The 26,236-nt window shown below is 39.7% G+C and overlaps 1 protein-coding gene across 8 annotated transcripts in view; it reads left to right on the top strand.

The window, feature by feature from the left end:
• The window catches only part of SPAG16 (sperm associated antigen 16), a 1,122,606-nt gene that overhangs the window by 509,564 nt on the left and 586,806 nt on the right, over positions 1 to 26,236 (top strand). For all 8 annotated transcript variants that reach the window (XR_008847220.1, XM_056536059.1, XM_056536060.1 and 5 more), the window contains one exon: positions 12,729 to 12,872. Coding sequence is in view for 7 of the 8 variants with exons in the window: in XM_056536059.1 (XP_056392034.1) it covers positions 12,729 to 12,872 (144 nt within the window). In the remaining variant the exon portion in view is untranslated. The remainder of the gene's footprint in view (positions 1 to 12,728; positions 12,873 to 26,236) is intronic.

Here is a 26,236-nt window from a genome sequence, read left to right as displayed (position 1 = left end):
CATTGTCACTTGCACTAACCTGTCTATACAGACAGGTAGTGCAGGTGACACTGATGACAACTATACTTACCTGATCCCGTTTAGTGCTCCTGTTCTCCTGCTATCTTCCTCTGTATTTTCTGTTCCGGAGCCGACTTAATGCATGGGCATAGTGATCAGCGGCATAGGCCATATTCAAATTTTCAATATTTGGTGGATATATGGACGACTATTCGTCCTATGTTCGCGAATTTCGCATATTCATTCACTTTTCTTTCCATGCAAAATTCGTAATGAAATTCGCAAAGTGCGCATGCGCGATTATATTTTTCAACTAACTATTTTCCTATTGGTTGCTAGGGATGTTGCTAACCTCTGACAACTGTATCTGCATCCTTCTCATTGGCCCACAAGCTAAAAGAAAGGAGGCATCAGTGTCCTCTGGAAGTGCCGATACTCACAAATTTTTGCATATACTAAATATTCGCGCTCCTCAGGCAGTAAATAATATTGGAGCCTTCTTTTGGACCACAAACTGAAAGCAGGGAGGGATGATCACTTTTTATTTACACAGTACACATCATTGTGATGTATACTGTCTAAGAAAAAAAAAAAGAATATTCATCATAACGAATATATATCGCTATATTCTAAATATTCACGAAATGGCAATATTCACGGTAAAAATTTGCAATTTGAATTCCTGACGTCAGGAAACTCTGCCCATGCGGTGACCATCGGTGTCACCTGCACTACTTGTTTATATTCTTTGGATAGAGCGCTTGTAGCCTGATAATAGGCTCCCCACCATTGTGGGTATGCGCTCTACTCCATCTGGACGCCGGACAACATAAACGTATTCCATGGACCCTGAGGTATCCATGAGAGATTCCTTGGTCCGGTGATAAGATGGTTGCCACAGCAACTTCTATGAAAACTCTCTAAAATACATAATTGAGCAATATAATGGTTGCCATAGCAATATGTGTATATTAACAGCTGCACTCATTTACGGCTGATAATTTTGTGTTGAAATTGTACTCACTTATAAACTTTAACAATTTGAGTCAGTGTGCCTATATTAGTTGTCCCCTGAGGAAACTGCTGGATGCAGTGGAAACGCGTTGGGCTTAGGACTATATATACATATATATATATATATATATATATATATATATATATATATATATATATATATATATATATTGGTGCATTATCAATTTATTCCTGTTATATGGGTTACAAAAATTGGTGCATTTTACAAGTTAACTATTAAAGGTTATATTTTAGAGCACTTGCTATGGTTCCCCCCCCCCCCCCTTTTAATTTATTCTTTGGATAGGGGATAAGAAGTCATAGTCACTTGTGCAATGTGTCTGAATATTACATTTCTCGGCTGAATACTAAGGAAACAAACTCTTTCAGAATAAATTTTTTTTCTGCAGTGTTTTTGCTATACTCTGTATATACTTATAATCTACTAAAGTGCAGCATCCATGTGTCCTTCACACATATAAGTTTAGTTAGTTGGTTGTGAATATTAGTTCTTTATTTCAGAATTATGGAATGTTACCAGTTATTGAAGGAGGATGAGGAGACTCCTCTATCTACAGGCCCAGAAGTCAGTATTGAATGTTTTATCAGGATCTTGTCATTATAAGTGAGTTCAGATATCCCCGCACCTCTCCATCTCCCAGCATTTCACATGCAGATTAGCAGTGTCAATCTAAATCAAAACACAATGGCCCCATCACTGTCAGAAGGAGGAATAGATGTTCACCACTTGGCGGGTAAACTAATATCTTACACTTCTCTGACACGTTGATGGAAGGGACATTATTCCATGCTAAATAGGCCTCTCCAGGAATCCGGAGCAGACAGCGTGCCAAGGTTAATGCTGCGATAGATGAGGGAGAAATACTGCTGTGGGTGCAGCTTGTTAACAAAAGGGATGACTGCATTAATGCTATGGAGAGAGAAATCAGATGGACAAGGTTTGCTGTCTATATCCAAGCACTGTAGGAAATGGAAACATCTACAGTTTATTGTGTTGCCATTAGGTACAGGTGTATACCTTGGGCAAACATAATAGCTGTACGTGGCATTAACTCTTTGTGCACTGATTGATCTCCTTGTTATAAGGGACATTCAATAAGATTTCCTAATGTATTCATTCTTCCAGTACAGAGCTTTGCAGCCTTTTGGGCAGCACAAATGAATTTGGCTGGTTTCCCAGTAACGGCGGAAGTGTTCACACTAGGCCTGCACAATCTTGTGTAGAGCAGCATGAGCGTGTCCTTACATCAGAAATGCTAATAACACTAGCACCACCACTACTTAGACCTCTGTATTGTGTAGGAAAAATGGCTACCTTGTCTAGTGCTATAGTTGATACATCAAAATAAATATATATATATTTTTTTTTTTTTTTTACTGCATATAGGAGCAGGTAGAAGAAAAGTGCAGACCAAGGGGGAGATTTATCATAACTTTTTTATTAGATCTCTTCCAATGTCGTCCTACTAAAATTTTGCCAAATTGATAGTCTCAGTTGTGTTATAGCTGACAGTCTCAGCTCTTCTATTTTATTTTTATTTTTATTTAAAGTACTTAATTTTTTTTCCCATATCATGCACGCTCACCATCAGTAGCGCTATAGGGTCATGTGTTTCATTCCAGAGAAAGTGGTCAGTCCTGGGTCAGCTGACTTCCTGTGAACTACAGGATAATATAATCACCTATTAAACCCCCTCTCTACTCAAATCTGTATGCTGCTGCTATCTCTATAGCATTAGGCTATATAGCTATCTCTCCTGTGATTTTCTAATAATCGCTAAAAAACTGTCATATTTTCCCATGATTGCACAAATCGTAGTAAAGATAGTAGTAAAAATGCATATTTTAAAACAGTTATGGAAAACCACAGCAAAGACACGGGAAATATGCTTACAAAATGGCATGAAATTGCAGTAAAAAAGCAAAATTGCAGTAAAAAAGCATTGTCTGAAAATGTTAAATCTTTGTAAAACACCTCAATCTTTTTCACTTCATGGCAATATTCTCTTAAAAAAAAAAAAAAAGGAAAAGAAAAAAGCCCAACGCACTTTGAATAAGAAAACACAACCAAACTGAACATATTGTGAACTGACCCAGCCCACTTATGAGTCTCAGCTGTTTGTTTGGGTGAACTCCAGCACCAGCATGCTATTTAGCTGAAACTCCACCCCCTCTCTACAAAGTGGAAGGCTTCATGGGAAATGTAGACAGCATTAGAAAATTGTTTCAGTCTGGGAATAGAAATCAATAAGGCTGAAAACCTATGCTTGCCTTATCAGCTGAAACAGGATAACACAAGGCATACACAAGAAACATCTGCATTATTCTTTAATTATTCTTTAATTGTTTTTTGCAAAGCATAGCTGCACTGACTTTTCAGAAGATGGTGTGTGTGCACATGTACAGTAGCACTATTTTTATAAACTTTAGCTGTAATCTGTAATTTTCAGTTGTTCCTGAGTTAGTGGTTGGAGACTAGCTGCTGTGATGTCTCTCATATTAGTCTCAGAATATATGAATAAACAGATGTGGGAAAATACTGTGCATAACAAGAAAAATTTCACTGGGGCACTAACCTATAATAATATACTGGTGAAATTCAATACCCCAAAGAAAAAGAATACCATAGTGCATAAAACCAGATAAGTATAATGGGTTCAAGTTACCAACAGAGGACCACATTTAAAAGTCCTATATCTATGTATGAACCGTTAAAAGGGTTATCCAGGAAAAACGTATTTTTTTATATATCAACTGGCTACAGAAAGTTAAACAGATTTGTAACTTACTTCTATTAAAAAATAGTAATCCTTTCAGTACTTATGAAGTTGAGTTGTTCTTTCCTGTCTAAGTGCTCTCTGATGCCACCTGTCTCGGGAACTGTCCGTAGAAGCAGTAGTAGAAGCAAATCCCCATATGAAACCTCTTCTACTCTGCAGTTCCCGAGACAAGCAGAGATGCCAGCAGAGAGCACTGTTGCCAGACAGAAAAGAACAACTCAACTTCAGCAGCTGATTATTGGGACGGTAAAGATTTTTTAGTAGAAGTAATTTACAAATTTGTTTAACTTACTGGAGCCAGTTGATATAAAAAAATAAAAAAAAAGTTTTTTCCTGTAATACCCTTTTAAGGCAGAAAATACCAAAACTGAAAAATAAGATACTCACCAAAACCCAGTATTACAGTTCACGGCCATATGATATGGAGGACAGCTCACAATGGAGCCACTTACTTCCTCCGTGCCCATGATGTAGAAGGAGGGTACGAGGGGGCAGGAAGTGGCTCCATTGTGAGCTTGCCTTTCTTTCATTTACCTTTGTTCGACCTTGATAGTAAGCCACTCATTCCCACTAATATTGGTCTTACTGATATGGATTTACCAATGGCAATCTTTTCCCATATCCATCCCCTGAGGATCCTGGTACCTTCCGGGTGAAACGCGCTGTGATAGTGTTTTTTTTACCATTGACTGGCCTCCATATTATATGGCCCTTAACTGTAATACTGGGTTTTGGTGGATATTATCCTATTTTCAGTTTTGGTATTTTCTGCCTTAAAGGGTTACTCCACCCCTAGACATCTTATACCCTATCCCTAGTATTAGGGATAAGATGTCTGATCGTGGGAGGTCCGTCTGCTGGAACCCAACAGTAGTCAACAGTGTAAGCTGTGGCTTAAGCACAGGAGTGGGATATAACACTTTCTAGAGGTTTCAGCAACTTCCTTGTGTGCCTCTCTTAGCCTCTGTCTTACTCTGAGGGTAACATCGCCTGTTATTCATAGTAAATCATGAATTTAGGAGAGAAGTGGGAGGAAGAAAGTTGATTGAGCGGAAAAAGTAGAATTTTCTCTAAGAAAATGTATCACATAGTTACTTATTTACCCCTATTCTGTTATTTTTTGCAAAGCTTGTTGAAAGTGTACTGGCTGCTTTAAAGAAAATAAACTAAACAAAATCTGAATGAAACATTGCCACCTAGATCCCTTACAGCTCACCTCATTAATTCCATTTTACAAAGGCCTATTTGTAACTGTATATATAATAGGAACACCATGTTTCAGTAGCCTCTTAATATATAATTTCTCATTGCACCAGGATGTGTATGTTGTATTATTTATAATTCATGGATTAATGGACCTTACATTGAAAGCATTTTATCTATCATGGAAATCTTCCATGTCGACAACACAGCAGCAGAGCTGTAAGACGACACGTCGGCAGAGCTGTAAGACGACACGTCGGCAGAGCTGTAAGACGACACGGCGGCAGAGCTGTAAGACGACACGGCGGCAGAGCTGTAAGACGACACGGCGGCAGAGCTGTAAGACGACACGGCGGCAGAGCTGTAAGACGACACGGCGGCAGAGCTGTAAGACGACACGGCGGCAGAGCTGTAAGACGACACGGCGGCAGAGCTGTAAGACGAGACGGCGGCAGAGCTGTAAGACGACATGGCGGCAGAGCTGTAAGACGACACGGCGGCAGAGCTGTAAGACGACACGGCGGCAGAGCTGTAAGAGGACACGGCGTCAGAGCTGTAAGAGGACACGGCGTCAGAGCTGTAAGAGGACACGGCGTCAGAGCTGTAAGAGGACACGGCGTCAGAGCTGTAAGAGGACACGGCGGCAGAGCTGTAAGATGACACGGCGGCAGAGCTGTAAGACATAGTCACCAGTAAAAAAAAAAAAAAAAAAAAAAAAAAAAAGCTGCAAGCGGCAGCTCGACTTGGAAGAGAAGTTAGCTTGTCAAAATAGATAAGCTTGTTACTTGGCTGGTTTCTGGTTTTCGGATGAAGGCTGAAAAATATCTGTCATTTTAACATGTGGCTAACATGTTTATGCACTTCTTTCTACTTCAGTGCATTGTAACATAGTTCATGAGGTTGAAAAAAGACCAGAGTCCATCAAGTTCAACCTATAACCCTAATGAGTCCCTAGCGAGTGTCTACCCCCCTGAACCCTGCATCATCCTTCTTTACATTTTTCTGCCCCCCCCTCCCAAGACCCCTCTGTCCCCTTCTGCCCCAACACTCCACACCCGCCAAGACCTCTGCATCATTCTTCTTTAAACTTTTCTGCCTCCCAAGACCCCTCTTTCCCCCTCTGCCCTAACACCCCTGCATCATAGGAGAAGCACTGGCCGGGCAGGGAACATAGCGTTCCCTCACTCCGGCAACACTCAGCTATTCATTTGTTGAATTCATTCATATGAATGCCAGGACAGCAGCTGCCACCTCTGGCAAGTCCCTTGAACCAGCCGGAGGTCCGGATGACTGGCGGCCGCGGTCTGGATCTGGACCGAGGTCCGCCAGTTGAATACTGCTGGTCTAGGGTAAGAAGAACCATAAGATGGCGCATTTGTAGTGTACAATGTAACATTTGGGCCATGCCTCCTTCCTAGCAATGCCATCCCTCTGTTTTAGGCTAGGGGCAAAAATGTCTAAAGCACTTAAAGGGGTACTCCGCCCCTAGACATCTTATCCCCTATCCAAAGGATAGGGGATAAGATGTCAGATCGCCGCGGTCCCGCTGCTGGGGAGCCCTGGGATCCCCGCTGCGGCACCGCGCTCTCATTACAGCACAGAGCGATTTCCCTCTGCACGTAATGACGGGGGCCAGTACAGGGGCCAGAGCATCGTTACATCACGGATCCGGGGCGGGCCGTGATGTCACCAGGGGCGGAGCCATGACGTCACGCTGCTCCGTCCCCCATATCGCCCGTCATTACGCACAGAGCGAACTCTCTCTGTGCTGTAATGAGAGCGGGGTGCCACAGCGGGGATCCCAGGGCTCCCCAGCAGTGGGACCGCGGCGATCTGACATCTGATAAGATGTCTAGGGGCGGAGTACCCCTTTAATAAATGTAGAATGCAATTCTCATGTAGGACAGATTGTTGGAGCAATCTATCATATTAGTAATAGTAAATATTCCCTACTGTTTGGACAACAAGCTTAACCGAACATGTGTATTCTATTTGTTTGCTTAGTTGGTGATACATGGAATGTAATGAAATGAATACATTCTAATATGGGTTTGTACTCAGACCCATCCATGATCTGAGGCTTCATAGAGACTGAGGGGATTTATACTAGGCCTCCTCAAAATAATTTAACCAGCCTACATGTCACACACTGTGCAGCGGAGGGAAGCCTTGTGATAAGATTTTGGCATCTACTGAGTTAAACTAATTGGGCACTGTGGCAGTACATTACAAATAATAATGACATTTGTGTTACAGTAGACTGCGCGGAGATGAAGCGGCTAAACAAATATTCATCAAGAAGCCACATGCTGTTTGATTAGTCTCGGGGTTCTTGGGTTTTGAAAGAATTGTGTAATGAGGTTCCAGCACCTTGGGGGGCATCACACAATGCATTCAGCTCAGTAAATGGGCAGTCTTCAGTTTTTGTAACTTTTCTGAGTTCATTATTTTTGTCCTGAAAATCACAGTACATGTTTACAAGATCGTGTTACTTTAGAAACAATGAACAGCAGGCAGAGCAACATGTTTAATAGTATTGTGTCTACACATATTTCTTCAATTGTAAGTTTATATGGCGCAAAGGGAATTGTTTTGATCTTTTTCAACAAAATTTTTTTAGCTAATGCACATTGACTCTGCACCTCTGTTAGTTTAGGTAAGAATTGTACTTTAACCCCTTGTCAACTCATGATGCATATTTATGTCATAGGATGGGCTCAGGGGTACAGAACAGGCTCAGGAGCCGGGTGTCTAGTGGCCCCATCATCCCACCACGATGTAATCGGGGGGTGCTGATGGGTTGCGCGGGAAGCGAGGGGCATTACCTTGGCCTTGGCGTCTTTCATGAATTTAACAATTGATAAAGCATGTGTTTGTCATATCTAGATGTCTTATGAATAGTATATTTATACAGATCATAAAAATGGTAGTTAATTTCACTGAAAAAATGTTGACCTTCTTGGTCGCAAAAATGTAATAACTTGCTGGTTGCTTCTTAAATATGTTGTTCTGAGCTAATATGGACCCTTTGGCTGAGTGCACATAGTGTAAGCTTAAAAAAAAAAAAAACAGCAATAAAAAGCATTTTTTTTTTTAAATCTAGCAATGTGTTTCCTTTAAGTCTTTGGAAAAGCAGCCACCACATTGTGGGAGATGTTTAAAAATTGGCTAATTCTGAGCAAGTGTTAATTTAGGCTGTCTAAGGGTGAATTCACACTGCAGAATGAACGCTGAATCTCCGCTCAGCCTGGCAGGTAGGACCCCGCATCATTGCGCACAATTGATGGCTATGCAGTGCTCGCCGAATTCCACACAAAGAATGAACATGTTCATTCTCTAAACAGAACAATTTCAGCATCAGAATTTTCCGCCACTGAAATTGCTCAGTGTGAATGGGTCTCACGGAAATCCATTCACACTGATGTAAAAGTTCACCACGCGGAATTCCACTGGAATTGCGTAGTGTGAACACACCCTATGACCATGTTCACAAAACCGATTTAGTACTGTAAAACGCTCCCTGTAGACAATGGAGAAAAATCGGGGAAAAAAGTCGATAAAACTTAACATTTAATAGTCCACATTAAAATGTAAAAGGGGAGCCACAACAGGTGGCAAGTGACATGTCACTCTAAAATGGGGAGTGAAATGCCGATGTGCTTAGCCATGACTAAGAGCAACTGCTTGAAATGCGTCGGTGTTTCATTTCCCATTTTAGAGTGACATGTCACTTGCCACCTGCCGTGGCTTCCTTTTTACATTTAAATGTGGACTATTAAATGTTAAGTTTTTAGATTTTTTTTTTCTCTCCGGGAGCTGGAGGTTTTTCCTTTTATGATTTTTCTCCACCGTAAAACATGGACGAACATTCCGCATATTTGAGTGATATGACATGTGCTAAGACAGCTCAAAAATGCACTGCCACATAGACAGCAATGCATTTCTGAGCAGAATCAGCAGAAAGAATAGACATGACTATTCCTACTGTGGATGTCAGAATCAGGATTTCTACAGCATCTGCTGCCGAAATTCTGATGTGTGCACAGTGCAGCAGAATCCCATTAAATTTCAGTGTGGAATGTTCCCACAGTATTCCACTTGAAAGTTCTGCTGTGTGAACATATCCTGAGATTGCACCACATATTTACCATTAGCTCAGACTGTTTAAAAATCAGGCACATTTTACACTGTCTACTCTGCACCACCTTTTAGCTGGCTTTGTTAATACCAATAACTTATTAGTGCATATTATCACTTTTTGGCACGTTTCAAGCCCCACACCCTTTTACTAAGGCCATGTGAGAATGGTCCAAACAAAGTAAAAATGATGTGTACACTATCTTAAAAATGGGGCACTAATATGCCACATTTCAATCTAATTTGACACAGAATACACAAAATAAATGGTGCAAAATCCTTTAAATATCCCCTTAATTGTTTTAAAATATGAAAGTAATTCCAATGTTGAAAAAAATACAACTTTTTATACATATTTTACTGCTGGTTTTAAATGTTTTCATTTTACACCATGTGAGCATAATCTCAATCTGTAACACCATGTTCACATGTCGGAATTTTCATGCCAGATTCCGCATTGGAATTTGGAACTTAGATCCCACTGCAGCAGAGTTCTGTGAATGAAACCGGATTCTGCTGCACTGTGCACACGGTAGAAAATTCCGATTTTCTGCGTCCACAAAAAGAATGAACATGTTCATTCTTTCTGCGAACTCCACACAGAATGCATAGCCATCTATAAGACGCTATAATATTCCGGGGCCCACAGTTTGCGGAATGTTCGCATGGAGATTTTCATTATGGACATTCCATAATTTAAACAGCCTAAGTGTTAAAATAAGAAGATCCGGGTGTGCAGTGCCACCAAAGGAGAGAAAACACCTTGCACAATGCACATTGGAATCGGTGGGCTATTTAAGACACAGACATGCTGGATCCTCTCGAGAGTAAAAAAAATATATGTCTCCATTAAAGGCCATTTTAGCTTTGAACAAATAAGTAGAAAAGTCAATATACTACAAAACAAGGGTAAATAAATTGTTTCTATGTCATGGTTTAAATGCCCCGGCAACAGAAATCATAAATACACTAGCACCATCTTTTCTTTGATCTTTATGGGACTTTACCTGTCATATAATTTATATTGATATTGATAAAAAATAAAAATAAAAAAATGCCTGATTTGGAAAATATACACTTGCACGTATTACTGTGAGGCTAACATGACATCTCTGAAAAGACCAGTAACCACATTTGTATATAATTTCATTATGTTTTCAAGGACAGGGGCAGAATCTTGATGTGACTCAAGTGCTGTTTTTTCTTCTTCGGCACATTCTAATTTCCAGTTACTCTCGTCTCTGTTACAGCCGTATAGATAGCTCTGTAATGGATTCTGATGAATGGCTATGATAAAGCACACAGAAGCCAGCCAGGTGTCTTAGCTAGATAGCTCTCGTCAGCCGGGGACACTCTCAAGGAATCTCTGCACCATTCCCAACATATCTGATATCTCTGTTGGAAGCGCAGAACCAAGGCAATTTGCAACAAAGGATCAGATCCATATTAGTGCCCGAAGTCAGGCGAGCATTGAGTTTTGAAGTTATTGTTGTCGTGGGGAGAGACCCGAGGGAACAAAATGATGAGAATATTCAACCAATCATTTGTGATATGGAAACACCAGGGAGAGAATTGACTAGCAAACGAAATACAATTCATAATTCTTACAATAGGAGCTCAAGCCAAACAGCAGAAAATTGTGAAAATGACAATGATTAGGCCTATTTTAACAGCGGAAAAGTTCCTAGTGTTGTTTTAACTATTGCGCTGCCTTAGAAGATTATCATGAAAAAAATGCTGCTATGCTGATGTCTTGCTTTCTCTAGTTCCATAAAGCAAATATTATCAACCTTGTATTGCAAAGATGTTTGTCTCTAGATCAATAAAAAAACTGAAAATGTTCAACTTACAGATCTTCAAACATTATGAAGGCAACATTATACAACCCGCACACTTTGGTATCTTTTGTTGTATTCCCTAGTTTTTTTCTTATATATGTATAATCTTCCTTTCTGCCTGTTCCTGTAGCCACAGATCATTAAACTAAAGCAGACATTTCTCCTCTGTTAGTTATAATAGATTTCCTTTATTTCTTTTTCTTTCTCTCCTTGTCATGTGTGGAACTATGTCAGTAGCAAATACGATGGGGGCCAAGGCACTGTGGGAGGCCTACGCCAATGCAGCAATGTTGTTAATTTTGTATGAAAAATATCTAAATAAGCTTTTATGCTATATTTTATGCTGTTTCTTTGCAGCTTCTCCTTTTGTAGAATAATATCTCAAATGGAATAAAAAAGGAAGAAAATATAATGCAGCAGTTTGCATCGCTATATTCACAATTTAAGAAGGTAGTGGCCCATTTGTGAATTTGTTTTGAGTCCTATTAAATACTAGGAAAGCTTAAAATTCTTTTTACCTCTATATCTGGGCTTAGACTACTTACCAATACCCATGCCTATACTTCATGTGTCTCACACTGTTGTTTTTTGTGTGCCCACCATTTACTCAACAAGTAGCAGTGATGGTCCCAGGATATCCAGTGGGTGGATGTATACTTTCTTGTATAATGCTAGTGTATACTTTCAGGTTTTTGTATTGCTTTTTTTTTTTTTGTGTGTTGCGTTGATGGCAATGGAGACAACCACTTAGCTGCTGATGGCAACTTAATAGCTCCTTATTTCTTAAAAACAATGAAATTCAATCTTTAGGGTGTGTGAGTTTTAGTGTTCGTCAAAATACAAATGAAGCCGTGTTTCCTTTAGATTGATATAATATTTGTTTCTACAAACACTTATTTTGAAGTGTCCTAGATTTAAAATGATTTCGCTTTAACATGGCTCCTTCTTGACTGTTGGAAAGTAAGGGTGTACATGTAACTTTTAGCTATTTTCTTGCAACTGCTGTGCTATAAAATATCAAGAAAAAAATGGGTAATGTACAAGTCACATAGAAGTTGCATAAGGCATGGTTCACACACACACACTAAATATCTGTCCGTAATTGTGGCTGGAGATCCCAATGGCAGCTAGTGTTGTCAGCAGTCAATGCGAGGACCGTGCAAGCTGCATTGTCGTCCCTATAGAGAGCAGTGCATTTCTGAGCGGATCCACCGAAAGAATCAATATTGTTGGCACTAGCTTCCCTTGGAAGCTCTAGTCACAATTGTGAGAATCTGTGTGAACCCAGCCCAACACTTACTAATAATGATTTCAGGTGTAAGGCTTCATGGTGCTACATGCAAGTTGTGGTAAAATCATGATCATACTGCAATTTTTTCTGCTTATGTAAGTTGTGAGTCACTTTTGGCCATAAGTGGCCAACATGGACACATTGAAGTTTGAAGCCAGTCATGGTAATGTTCTGTGGCACCATTTGCACCAAACTGCACAAATGACATCATGAATTAGTCAGGACTTTTCATTTATAATGAGATTTTCTGAGTTGCTATTGAAGAAAAACAAAAACACATTCGTTGGGAAAATTAGAAAAATGCAAATAAAACAGGAAACCCTACAAAATTGGCCAACTTTCTGTTTAGTAAATCTGGGCCATTAAATAGAATTTAGTAATGTCTTGAAATATGTGTCTGCTTTTGTTTGCTGTAATAACTAACTCTCACAATTTGTTTTACAGTTTGGCCTTGCACCCTCGTAAAGAGATCTTGGTTACCGCCAGTGATGACCGTCTTTGGAAGATGTGGTCCATTCCCAGTGGAGAGATCATCATGACTGGTGAAGGACATTCTGACTGGCTTTCTGGCTGCTGCTTCCATCCAAAGTAAGCAAATATGTTAACCTTAATGAATGGCGGCAACATCTAAATGATATTTATGTTTTGTACTCAACAAGACTAGCCGAAATGCAATTTTCAGTCATCAACACAATGTAATGTAGTGTCATGAGGTTGAAAGAATGGAGAAAATAAGAAAGTGCTTTAGAAGTCAGGCAGAATGTGAAATATAGACAACAAGTTGAAATCTATTTACAGCTGAATACTGTTAGTAATGGTCGAGGGAAAGCAGTAAATTTCATCTGCATAGTTCACTGTTCCTGTATCAAGTCTCAGACAAGTCTGCTCCTTTCAAGGTTAGCCAAAGCTTTGTGTTTAATGACAATGTCGTGTCTGCTTTGTAACAAGAGGATGAAAACATTGCGATGTCCAATAAGTTGCTCGTTGAGTGACCTGAAACCCAGTTTATGGATTAATGACAATAATATGAAATGTTTGTTTCCAGGGCCCTTTATGTTCGAGAGGCAGGCAGTACTGTGATGTTAATTGGGTTTTCTATCAGATGATATATCAGGAGATCAGCACAGACATGATCCATTAGCAACCAGTCGTAATGCTTGAAGTCCTTTCTGCCCTCAATAATCCCTAGTAACCTTCAAGCCACATAGTCTTACTGTAATCTCACAGAGGTATTTACCACCTATATTGACTCAATCAGTGTAAAATATACTAAGGCAAAGAAAATTTATCGCACTTTAGTGTATAAACACGTTCTAACAACCCGTCCTTTCTTTCATCAGCGAGAGGAAATACTGTTTTAGAGAACAGTTGGAAAATAAAACACTGCTGGTTGAAGAAAATGTTAATCAGATTTTGCTAATACATTGTTTCCACAGTGTCCGGAGACCATAGTACATAGATTTTCTCATCAGTGGGCAGTGTGTAATCCTTTCAAGTAGCATTATACCGTGCTCTTTAATTATAAGAAGATCTAAACATTTCTATTGCTTCATACATAATACTAGGAAAAGAAAACATCCATGTAAACTTTTTCAATATGTGTTGGTTTTTGCATGTGGTTTAGTAAAAGGCAATTTTATTACTTTTTTTTTTTCTTTGTAATAATATTTAAAATGAACCAATCATTTACTTGTCTTGAAGGGTATATCCACTTTGCCATAGCTTTTTATTCCGCCAATGAAAGCAAAATATAAAAATTCAACTTGAGTCGAATTCTTTTAAGTCATTTGCAACTCTTTTTCAGTTGCACCTTAAACTTTCTCTAAGATAGCAGGATGAGTTGAGGGGGCAAATGGAAGAGGATACCAACACGACAATGACCATTCATAGAGGTGGTTTGTGCATTATAACCATGAAGACATATAGGACCTGATAGATCTACCTAAGACCTATGGTTATAAGCCAAACTAGAGTCTTGTTTGGGGATTATCATCATGTTTCATGGCTCATTGATGGTTTGAACATTGAATATGTCAGCAGATAAGATCCATTCAGCCCATCTAGTCTGCCCAATATTCTAAATACTCTCAATAGTCCCTGGTCCTTCTTTATGTGAAGGATAGCCTTATGCCTATCCCTGTCTTATATGAAGGATAGCCTTATGTATGCTTAAACTTCTTCACTGTATTTAAAAGCCACCACTTCTACCAGAAGGGTAATTTACTCGCTCAGTAAAGTAATACTTTCTGATATTACTGCATAAATGTTTTCCCCTCTAATTTATATCTATGTCCTCTTGTGGTAGTTTTTCTTCTTTTAAATATACTCTCCCCCTTTACCGTGTTTATTTCCTTTATGTGTTTAAAGTTTCTATCATATCCCCTCTGTCTCTTCTTTCTTCCAAGCTAAACATGTAAATATCCATTTACCTTTTCTGGTGAGGTTTATCCTACAATCCATGTACTAGGTTAGTATCTCTTCTCTGAACTTTCTCCAAAGTAACTATTTCCTTCTGGAGATACGGTCTCCGGTGCTGCGCACAATACTCCAAGTGAGATCTCACCAGTGCTCTGTACAGTGGCATGAGCACTTCTCTCTTTCTTTCCCTCTACTGCTAATACCTCTCCCTATACATGCAAACATTCTCCTAGCATTAACTCTATTTGCTAGACGTAAATAATACACCTTAACCCCACCAGACCAAGGGCGCCCTCGCATCCTGTGACTTAAGGACCAACGGCGTACCTGTACGCCCTCAGCGTTTCCGTTCATCGCCGGTAACCGGGCGTTGAATGGAACGGGATGCCTGCTGAATTCGTTCAGCAGGCATCCCGTGTCAATGCCTAGGGGGGATGTGGACCCCCCTCCCCCCATGTCGGTGATTGCTGCAAATTGCTGGTCAATTCAGTACCTGGAAAATATGGGGGATCCCCCTGAAGGGATAGAAGTGAGGTGACAGGGTTGCCACCCTTCCTATCCCTGCTATTGGTTGGTCAGAAGCGATCGACCAATAACAGATCAGGGGCAGGGGGGGTTAAAGTTCGGTTCTGGGCTGGGAGCAACGGCGGATGTCCCTTACCGAAAGCAGGTGGCAAACAGCGGTGGGCGGCGGTCCTCCTATGGGTACAGCGGCGGCGATCCTGCTACTGATGGAAGTCAGGTGAGTTGTTGCCTAGCAACAACTGGAGGGCCACAGTTTGGAGACCACTATACAGTGGTCTTTAATCTGCATCCCTCTAGATGTTGCAAAACTACAACTCCCAGCAAGCTCGGGCATGCTGGGATTTGTAGTTTTGCAAGATTTAGAGAGGTAAAGTTAGGAGATCACGGTGTTTTGGTCTCTAAACTGTGACCCTCTAGATCTTGCAAAACTACAGCAGTTTTTTCTGTCTAGGCATGCTGGGTTCAGTACATTCTGGGAGTTGTAGTTTTGCAACAGCTGAAGGCACACTGGTTGGAAAATACTGAGTTAGGTTACAGTTATGTAAGAGAACCTAGTACATTTACACGGGCAGAGGTTTACAGTGAGTTTCCTGCTTTAAGTTTGAGTTGTGGCAAATTTTAGGCCGCAGCTCAAACTCCTAGAAGGAAACTCACCGTAAACCCCTGCCAGTGCAAATGTACCCTAAAAACACTACATTACACTATCACAAAATAAAGGGTAAAACACTACATATACACACCCTTACACTGTTCCCCCCACTTTCCCCCCAATAAAAATTTACAGCAGTGTTTCCAAAACAGAGCCTACAGCTGTTGCAAAACAACAACTCCCAGCATTGCCAGACAGCCACTCACTGTCCATGCATGCTGGGAGTTTAGCAACAGCTGGAGGCACCCTGTTTTGGAATCGCTGGCATAGAATATCTTTGGTAGCAGAGGCAATTGTAATGCTTGCATCCGGGTACGACCCTATGCAAATCCCTAATTTAGGCCTCACTGCGGAGCCCTGTCGTATTTCAAGGAAACAGTTTAGGGCCACTATGGGGTATTTCCGTACTCGGGAGCAATTGTGTTGCAAATGTTGGGGGCTTTTTTCTCCTTTTACCCCGTATGAAAAGGAATAGCCTGTTAGTGTAAAATAAATAATAATAATAATTTACACTAACATGCTGGTGTTGCCTACTTTTCATTTTCACAAGAGATAAAAGGTAAAAAAGACCTCCAAAATTTGCAACGCAATTTCTCCTGAGTACGGAAAAACCACATATGTGGATGTAAAATGCTCTGCGAGCACACAACAGGGCTCAGGAGTGAGAGCGCATGTACATTTGAGGCCTAAATTGGTGATTTGCACAGGGGGAGGCGGATTTTACAGCGGTTCTAACACAAACACAAAAAAAATAATACCCACATGTGACCCCACCTTGGAAACTACACCCCTCAGGGAACGTAACAAGGGTTATAGTGAGCCTTAACAGGTGTTAGACTTGATGAATTTTCATAAAAGTTGGGTGTTAAAAAAAATAAATAAACATTTGTTCACTAAAATTTTAAGGTGTTACCTTAAATTTTTCATTTTCACAAGGGAAAATATGAAAAAAGCCTCAGAAATTTGTAACCCCATATGTTGATATGCGGGTGCACTATAGGGCTCCATTGGGCTTTTGGAGAAAAAATCTGTCCGGAATTGAAGGCCATGTGTATGTTTTCAAAGCCCCAATGGTGCTAGAACAGTGAACCTCCCCGCGCACACACACACACACACACACACACACACACATGTGACCCCATTTTGAAAACTACACCCCTCAGGGAATGTAATAAGGGCTGCAGTGAGCATTTACACCCCACAGATGTCTGACAGATTGGGTGTAAATGCTCACTGCACTCCTTATTACATTCCATGAGGGGTGTAGTTTCCAAAATGGGGTTACATGTGGGGGGTGGGTCCACTATTCTGGCACCATGGGGGCTTTGTAAATGCCAATGGCGCTCCTTCTCTTCTGAGCATTGTAGTTCACCCGCAGAGCACTTACATCTACATATGGGGTATTTCCATTCTCAGAAAAAATGGTGTTACAAATTTTGGGAGGCTTTTTCTCCTATTACCCCTTGGGAAAATTAAAAATTTGCGGTAACACCTGCATTTTAGTGAAAAAAAATAAAAATTTTCATTTCCACGTCCAAATTTAGCGAAAATTTGTCAAACACCTGTGGGGTGTTAAGGCTCACTGTACCCCTTGTTACGTTCCTTCAGGGGTTTCCAAAATAGTATGCCATGTGTTTTTTTTTTTTTTTGGCTGTTCTAGCACCATAGAGGCTTCCTAAATGTGACATGCCCCCCAAAAACTATTTCAGCAAAATTCGCTCTCCAAAATCCCATTGTTGCTCCTTCTCTTCTGAGCCCTCTAGGGTGCTAGCAGAGCACTTTACATCCACATATAGGTATTTGCTTACTCAAGAGAAATTAGGTTACCAATTTTGGGGGGCTTTTTCTCCTTTTACCCCTTGTAAAAATGAAAAAAATTGGCCTACAAGAACATGTTAGTGTGTAAAAATTTGAGATTTCGAATTTTCTCCTCCATTTTGCTGCTATTCCTGTGAAACCCCTAAAGGGTTAACAAACTTTCTGAATGTCATTTTGAATTCTTTGAGGGGTGCAGTTTTCATAATAGGGTCCATTATGGGGTGTTTATAACATAAAGACCTTTAAATTCACTTCAAAACTAAACTGGTCCCTGAAAAATTAAAATTTTTAAGTTTTCGCGATTTTTTTTTTAAACTGTTCTGAACGTTGGAGCCGGCATCGGGAGCTTGTTACGTCATAGCCTCGCCCCGTCATTCTGTCATGCCCCGCCCCCTCAATGCAAGTGTATGGGAGGGGGCGTGATGGCTGTCATGCCCCCTCCCATAGACTTGCATTTAGGGGGCAGGGCGTGATGTCATGAGAGGGCGGGGCTATGACGTCACAAGCTCCCGGCTCCAGCATTCGGAACAGTTTGTTTCAAACGCTGAGCAGCGGAGTACACCTTTAAGCTTGTCATGAAGCCTGATATATAGAAAGCAAGGAGCCTTTGCTTTCTGATGTCTTTGTGTTCACACTGGCTTCATGGTTTGCAAGCATTTTCTTCTCGATAACAAAAAATAAATAAAAATAACCCAATATACATTAATGTGAAATGGAAAAAGATAAATAAATAAAGTCATGTGCACCATAAATCCTTTAATAAAGGAGTCCATGAGATTAATGTAAACACACACCTACATTTTGCGTGAGTGGATGTATTTATGAATGGATTAGTATGTAATAAGAGTTAGAGAAGGCTTATGATGTTGACCTTTTCATTTCTCCAAAAAGTCATCATAGTCCCCTTTTTTTCATTTAAAGAGGTATAAGTATCACCAAAAAATGTGTGACTCACATCCAAATGTAAGCATTTGCTATGAACGTTACTTGGCAAAATTCCTTGTAGAGTGCAGTACTTTTTTTCTATAATTGTCACATAATTTATCTCAACTATGATGGACAAATTCCAAAATAGGTCCATATTATGAATAAAAAGTGCTTTGCTGCAAAATAGAAGCCCTTGGGGTCACAGCAGTCACTATGAAAATAGAGACTTCAAACACTGCTAAATGTCATCACGAGGCTGTTTCCATAGCCCAAGTTCAACAAAGCAGTTTCTGAACTGTGAAGAAAGATTTGCAGTAAAAGCTTGACCTCACTATATAAAGGTCTTATTCATCTACAAAGAGAGCTAAGGATAAGCAATTTTAGCTTTGGAGAACGTCAGTGAATATGGAGACAGAAGTTTAATTCCCAACCACTTATGTCAGGAAGTTGCCAGGTCCTCCTGCTGGTATATAAGGCAGAAGATAACTAATTGGAAGAGGAAGAAAACCTTTGTGTAATGAACATGGAACATGTAAGAAGCATGAAAAAGACTTGGAGATATACTCCAATTATACAATTTTTTTCCTGGTAATTCTTCGTCAAAGAAAAACAATCCTGTGACCTTTCTGCACTGCACAAGAAAGTATTGAACTGTAGCTATTGAATTATCTTAGATCGCAGCTCCGACTCTTCTTTAGATATTCCTAATTTCTGTCTCACATATGCAATAAAGTAATGGCAATCCAGTCCAAGTGAAGTAATGTATATGTGTTGGGAGTCATTCCATTTTTTATATTTTTGGCATTATCAAATGGCATGAGGTGGATGATTACAGAAAATAAAAATTTTTTAGTTTCATACTAACGTGAGCTAAATGCTTTCTGCCTGCAATTTCCAATGTTCTAAATGAGATGGAAATCGATATTAAGGAGATGTTAAACAAAAATAGAAAAACAAGCAGATCCACCATTAGTTTTAAAATTATGCTGAGTAGATCAAAATACAAATAGGTTGTTAGTATATATTTTGATCAAAAAGTACAAACCCACTCGCCACGTCAAGGCCACCTAGTCAGAGTGGGCCCCTAACTTAACACTGGCGTAGTACCTGGCGGAGACCACTGCCTCCGCGACACCAAGCAGTCGCGGTGGGGACAGGGCATTATCGGCTTATCGTGATTATCGGCCGATAATATCGGCCATACTGATAATCGGTCGATCCCTAATTTAAGTTATTGGCTACGATCCCAAAATGGAGAAATTCCTAGGTTTTCAGGGAAAAGAACATTTTGTTGGTGCAGCATTGGAGGTAGTTCGGTTAGTATTGTATGGCAGTCAGTGATGGTAAAAATATTCAGAAAATCCAGGAAGTTAATGACCTTCAGTCATTAAAGACATTAAAGTTGTAAATAAGCTGTATATAACAATTAGACAATGGAGGGAATAACTAATAATAACAATTCTTCATTTATGTAGCGCACATGTATATTACACAGCTCTGTACATGGCCTGTCACTACTCGGATTGGCCCTTTCCCCATTGGGGCTTACAAACCAAAACATACTTATAGATACATTTGAAATTTAGAGCACGGGGGGGACTGAGGTACCTGGAGTAAACCCATGCAAACACAAGAAGAACATACAAACTCATTGCAGATATTGTCCTTGGTGGGATTTGACCCCAGTACCCCAGCTTGCTAACCACTCAACCACCATGCTGCCACAGATAAATAAAAAGTGTGACTCCGAAACTGCAGTGACAATGCATATATATCATATAATTAGATGATGAGTGTTAAAGAACAATTCTGCTTGCCTGGTAAAGTTAATCCCCGGTTGTAATTCTGACTGCATCTTCTGCCAGAGTTTTCAAAATGACAGATGTCACCGGAGATGTAGCCAGGAGAACATGGAGGAGAGGCTTCCTGGAGAGGATTTATTGCCTTTTTTCTATATTTTTGTGACTGGCATTGCTGGGGTGCTTATGACTGAAATACAGTATGTTAATATTCTTATGTAATTTCTCATTTATATTAGTAGTGGATCTTCTTTCCATTTGGTTTTTGTGGAACTGTTAGACCTGTTACAGGACCGCAGAGCTATGTTTGATGTTGTTACAAATTAGTGAGTTTGTACAATTGATGAGGTAAGTGATCCTGCACATTAGATGCCATGTATACAGTCATTCACAGACTAAGTGTGATTGATGTTTATTCTATGGAAGGGACTCTTCTGTGACAGGCCAGCTAGTGTGAGGATAGTGTGACTGATGTCATGGCGGGCTTACCTTATTGCTTCTTATCTTGTAATATTGAAGTTAGCTTCAGATGTTCAGATGTATCTTAATTATATATTGTAACACTGGTTGTCAATAACTCAAACATTAATTTACATTAAATGTGTACATTTCCAATACTGATCTTTATATGTTGCGGCCATTTATACCACTATTCACTTACATTCACTAATGTTAGTTTTAAACCGAGGTTCACCCTGGATATTACACCCTTTTCCATGGTATTATGCAAATTATATTTTTCTCATTTGCCTAAATAATTGATGTGAAAAAACAGTAAGCATAATTCTCATGGTATCAACTATTTAGAGTTCAATAAAAATTTAATTGAACAAACCTCTTAGGCTGCGTTCACATCACACTTTCTCCATCCGACTTGAGTAAACTATTTTATAACTTAAAATTGTATGAAATAGTTTATAAAATCAGATCCATTGACCTCCATTAAAAAAACGGATCAATTACACTAATCCGATTTGATCCACATCCGATTTCACCCGATTTTTGTTCGGGTCTGAAATCGGGTTTGACCACGATTTCAGACCTGAACAAAAATCGTGTGAAATTGGATGCGGATCAAATTAGATGTGTGTATTGGATCCGATGTTTTAATGGAGGTCAATGGATCCGACTTTATATACGATTTCATACGATTTCAACCCCTTAAGGACTCAGCGTTTTTCCGTTTTTGCATTTTCATTTTTTCCTCATCACCTTCTAAAAATCATAACGCTTTCAATTTTGCACCTAAAAATCCATATGATGGCTTATATTTTGCGCCACCTATTCTAAATTGCAGTGACATTAGTCATTTTACCCAAAAATTCACAGCGAAACGGAAAAAAAAAATCCTTGTGCGACAAAAATGAAGAAAAAATTAAATTTTTTGGGGGTTTCTGTTTCTACGCAGTGCATTTTTCGGTAAAAATAACACCTTATCTTTATTCTGTAGGTCCATACGGTTAAAATGATACCCTACCTATATAGGTTGGATATTGTCATACTTCGTAAAAAAATCATAACTACATGCAGGAAAATTTATATGTTAAAAATTCTCATCTTCTAACCCCTATAACTTTTTTTATTTTTCCGCGTACGGGCCGGTATGAGGACTCATTTTTTGCGCAGTGTTCTTCAGTTTTTAACGGTACTATTTTTGTATTGATCGGACTTTTTGATCGCTTTTTATTCATTTTTTCATGATATAAAAAGTGACCAAAAATACACTATTTTGGACTTTGGAATTTTTTTTGCGCGCACGCCATTGACCGTGCAATTTAATTAACAATATATTTTTATAGTTCGGACATTTTCGCACGTGGCGATACCACATATGTTTATTTTTATTTTCCCAATTTTTTTTTTTTTTATGGGAAAAGGGGGGTGATTCAAACTTTTAATAGGGAAGTTAAATGACCTTTGTTAACTTTTTTTTCACTTTTTTTGCAGTGTTATAGCTCCCATAGCTCCCATCTCCTATGCTGATCCCTGCAAAGCCATAGCTTTGCAGGGATCAGTCAGATAGGGGCTCGATTGCTCAAGCCTGTAGCTCAGGCTTGGAGCAATCAATCCCCGATCGGACGCTGCGGAGAGAGGTAAGGAGACCTCCGCCTGCGTCCCAGCTGATCGGAACATCGCGATTTTATCGCGATGTCCCGATCAGCCCGACTGAGCTGCCGGGAACCGTTTACTTTCGTTTTCAGACGCGGCGGTCAACTTTGATCGCCGCGTCTGAAGGGTTAACAGCGCACGGCACAACGATCGATGCCGTGCACTGTTAGCCCAGGGTCCTGGCTATCGTTAGCAGCTGGGACCGACCCAGTGTGATGCGGGGTCACGGCGTGACCCCATTTTTTACACCAGGACCCGGGCTTAGGGCATACAGGTACGCCCTAAGTCCTTAAGAGGTTAAATAATTTTTTTTAATAAAATGATTTTTTTTATTTATTTTCACTCAACAGAAATACATAATATGCAACAATCACAATTATGGTCATTGTATATCCCCGTTGTACCAACCCCCCCCCCCCCCCCCACCCACCGAAGCCAGGAAAAGAAAAGAAAAAAAAAAAAATATATATATATATATATAAATTTTTTTATATAATTATCATACCTTATCCTCTCCCTCCTTCCCCTCATACTGTACTACTCTTCCAGCAATCCTGACCAGATTTGAGAAAATAGATCACTACTTCCTCTCTTGTTGTATATTGCCTTATCCCATAATATAACTCTTTCCATTTTAGTTTTATACTCTGCAAGAGTCGGCGGCCTAGCCTCTTTCCAATTTTTTGCAATCAACAGCCTAGCGTTGAAAAGTAGCCGACTTACATCTTCAACATACCCAAGGACACAAGTCCGAAGATCGGCTGATACCCTGATCTTAATTTTTTTCTCTATAAATTCAAGAATTATACGCCAGTATTTCAGTATAATTGGGCAGCTCCATAACATGTGTTCAATATCTGCATCCCAGTGGTGACAGCGTGGGCAGCTGGAGTCTAATCCAGAGCCATATTTAGCTATTAAAGAGGGGGACTGATATGCTCTATATAGAATATATAGTTGAGATAAGCGGGGGCCTTCTCCTACTGATTGTTGAACTACTGATCTTAATACAGATCTCCACTCTACCTGGTCTAAACCTGATGCTGATTGCCACTTTATAAACGCTGGTACGCTATAAGTCTCAACTATATGTGACATAAGCCGCTGATATATTTTAGATATTGCCCCTTTTGACCCATTTTTAGCCACTATTATGTCCAAAATGGAATCCTTGTTAATAACCAGGGGAGTTTGTTTATTTTGGGCATGAAGTGCATGCCGTAGTTGGAGATATTGATAATGAAGCTTTGGAGATAGGTGAAAATCCCTTATACATTGTTGAAACGATTTAATAATTCCTTTCTCATACAAATCTATTAGCCAGCTTACTCCCTCTTGCCTCCACCTATCGAACCCCTTTAGTTTATTCAACTCCTTAAATTGATTATTTCCCCATAATGGGGTATATTGATGTAAACCTGTTATCCCACAGATACGTTTAACAATACTCCAGATCTTATCCATTAAAAAAAAAGTAGGATATAGATCTTAAATTTTTTTTTCAAACCCATTCTCCAAGGTCATTAAGAAATTTGAGCCAGGAACAATACTAGCTATTATCCCAGCCGAGCCTCCACAAAGATCTACTCTATCAAAATGATCGAAATGTTTACATTGTGCAGCCAAGAAAAAGGCCCAGAAATTCGATAAAGCCAAGCCACCCTCATTTTTTACCTGTTGTAAGTTTGATAATTTCAATTTAGGTATCCTGCCCCTCCAAACCAACTCCCTCAATTGAGAGTCCATTCGCTAAAACAATGTCATTGGTATCCAAACAGGGGAATTTTGTAATACGTATAGGATTTGCGGCGTGACTATCATTTTTATTAGGTTTATTCTACCGACAGGACTTAATGGGAGTTTCCCCCACACTTTGCATTTAGATTTAAGATTATTTAATACTGGGATTACATTCAGGGGAACGTAATCCTTTACGTTAGTTGTTACTTCTATACCCAGATATTTTATTTGATTCACGCATTGTATATAACTATATCCTTCAACGTGGACCTGCGTAGCTAATCGGTCTATTAATAATAAAAAAGATTTCTCCCAGTTTATCCCTACCCCCGCCAGTTCTCCATAGCGAATTAGAATCCCCATAGCGTTCCTCAGTGACTCCTCTGTATCATTTAGAAAAAGTAATGCATCATCTGCATATAACGCGATTTTACTTGTATAATTCCCATATTGGAATCCTGATATTCCAGGAGAGGAGCGAATATGCTCCGCCAGGGTTTCCATCGCGATGGCGAATAATAGCGGGGATAGGGGACACCCCTGTCTTGTACCGCGGAAGAGCGAGAAATTATCTGAGAATTGCCCATTTACTTTTACACGGGCCATGGGATTCTTATATAACAATTGTATCCACGATACAAATTTTGGGCCGAAACCCATTTCCTCCAGAGTCACCCAGAGAAAGGGCAATTCCACCGAATCGAAAGCTTTTTGAGCATCTAAGGAGAAGATGGCCCTATCTCTGGGGGAGTCCGGAGGAATCTGTAAACTCAGAAACAGGCGCCTGATATTAGTTGTGGTAGATCTGGCTGGGATAAACCCGGTTTGGTCCGGATGTATCAAATTTGAAATTACCTTATTTAGACGTCCTGCTAAGATCTTCGCAAGTAATTTAATATCATTAGTAATAAGAGAGATGGGGCGGTACGACTCGGGTTGCTGGGGATCTTTACCCTTTTTCAAAATTAATGTTATTATTGCCTCCCTCATAGAATTAGGTAGATTCTGCTCAATCAAGGCTGTATTAAAAAGATCCAACAGCCTTGGTAGCAGAATCTCTGAATATTTTTTATAGATCTCTAGTGAGAGGCCATCCACTCCGGGTGCTTTATTGTTGGGGGATGTTTTAATCGCCAGTTCTAATTCCTCGATACTCAATGGGGAATCTAAATATTCCCTATCACTATCAGATAATTTTGTTAAAGATATTTCTCCCAGAAAGTTTTTAATATCGATATACCTCGTTTTAGTTTTAGATGAATAAAGAGATGTATAAAAGTGCAGCATTATCTCCCTAATACCCGCATCATCCTCTATAATCTCTCCCCTCTGATTTTTAAGTGATAAAATATTTGAAGATGTATTTTGTGCCTTAATAACTTTAGCCAACATATGCCCCGCCAATTCACCCCCCGCATAAAATTCCTGTTTATTTTCAAGAAGTCTATTATTAGCTTCCTGCATAAGGTACTGCCTCAGAGATCTTTGAGCTATATTTAAAATTAGGCCCTTTTCCACAGAGGGTTCTTCTACAAATTCTACTTCCGCAAGCCGTACTGTATCCCGTAAATTATCCAGTTGAGCTATTCTATTTCGCTTTTTCCATGCCACTCGCTTAAGCAAAATACCTCTCAAAAACGCCTTCATACTTTCCCATACTACTTGTTTAGATGAAGTGTTATCATTAAGCAAAAAAAAATTCCTTAATCTGATCAAAAATGGAATTTTCAATATCCAAGAGGTTAAGTTATAAAATAGTTTACTCAAGTCGGATGGAGAAATCGTGATGTGAACGCAACACAATTATATATTTTTTAAACATAAAACACTTACAATGCACTGTTTCAAATTCACTTCTGAGACCCCATCCGATCAGAAGTTATTAAGCAGGGGAGTGGACGACATTCTCCTCCCCAGCGATGTACAGTGTACTTTTACATTTTTAATTCCCCGCAGGGAGTCCTGAA

The sequence above is a fragment of the Hyla sarda genome, chromosome 8 (genome assembly GCF_029499605.1).
Source record: "Hyla sarda isolate aHylSar1 chromosome 8, aHylSar1.hap1, whole genome shotgun sequence".
In the NCBI taxonomy this organism is placed as follows: Eukaryota; Metazoa; Chordata; class Amphibia; order Anura; family Hylidae; genus Hyla; species Hyla sarda.
This window is presented reverse-complemented; position numbering and strand designations above follow the sequence as displayed.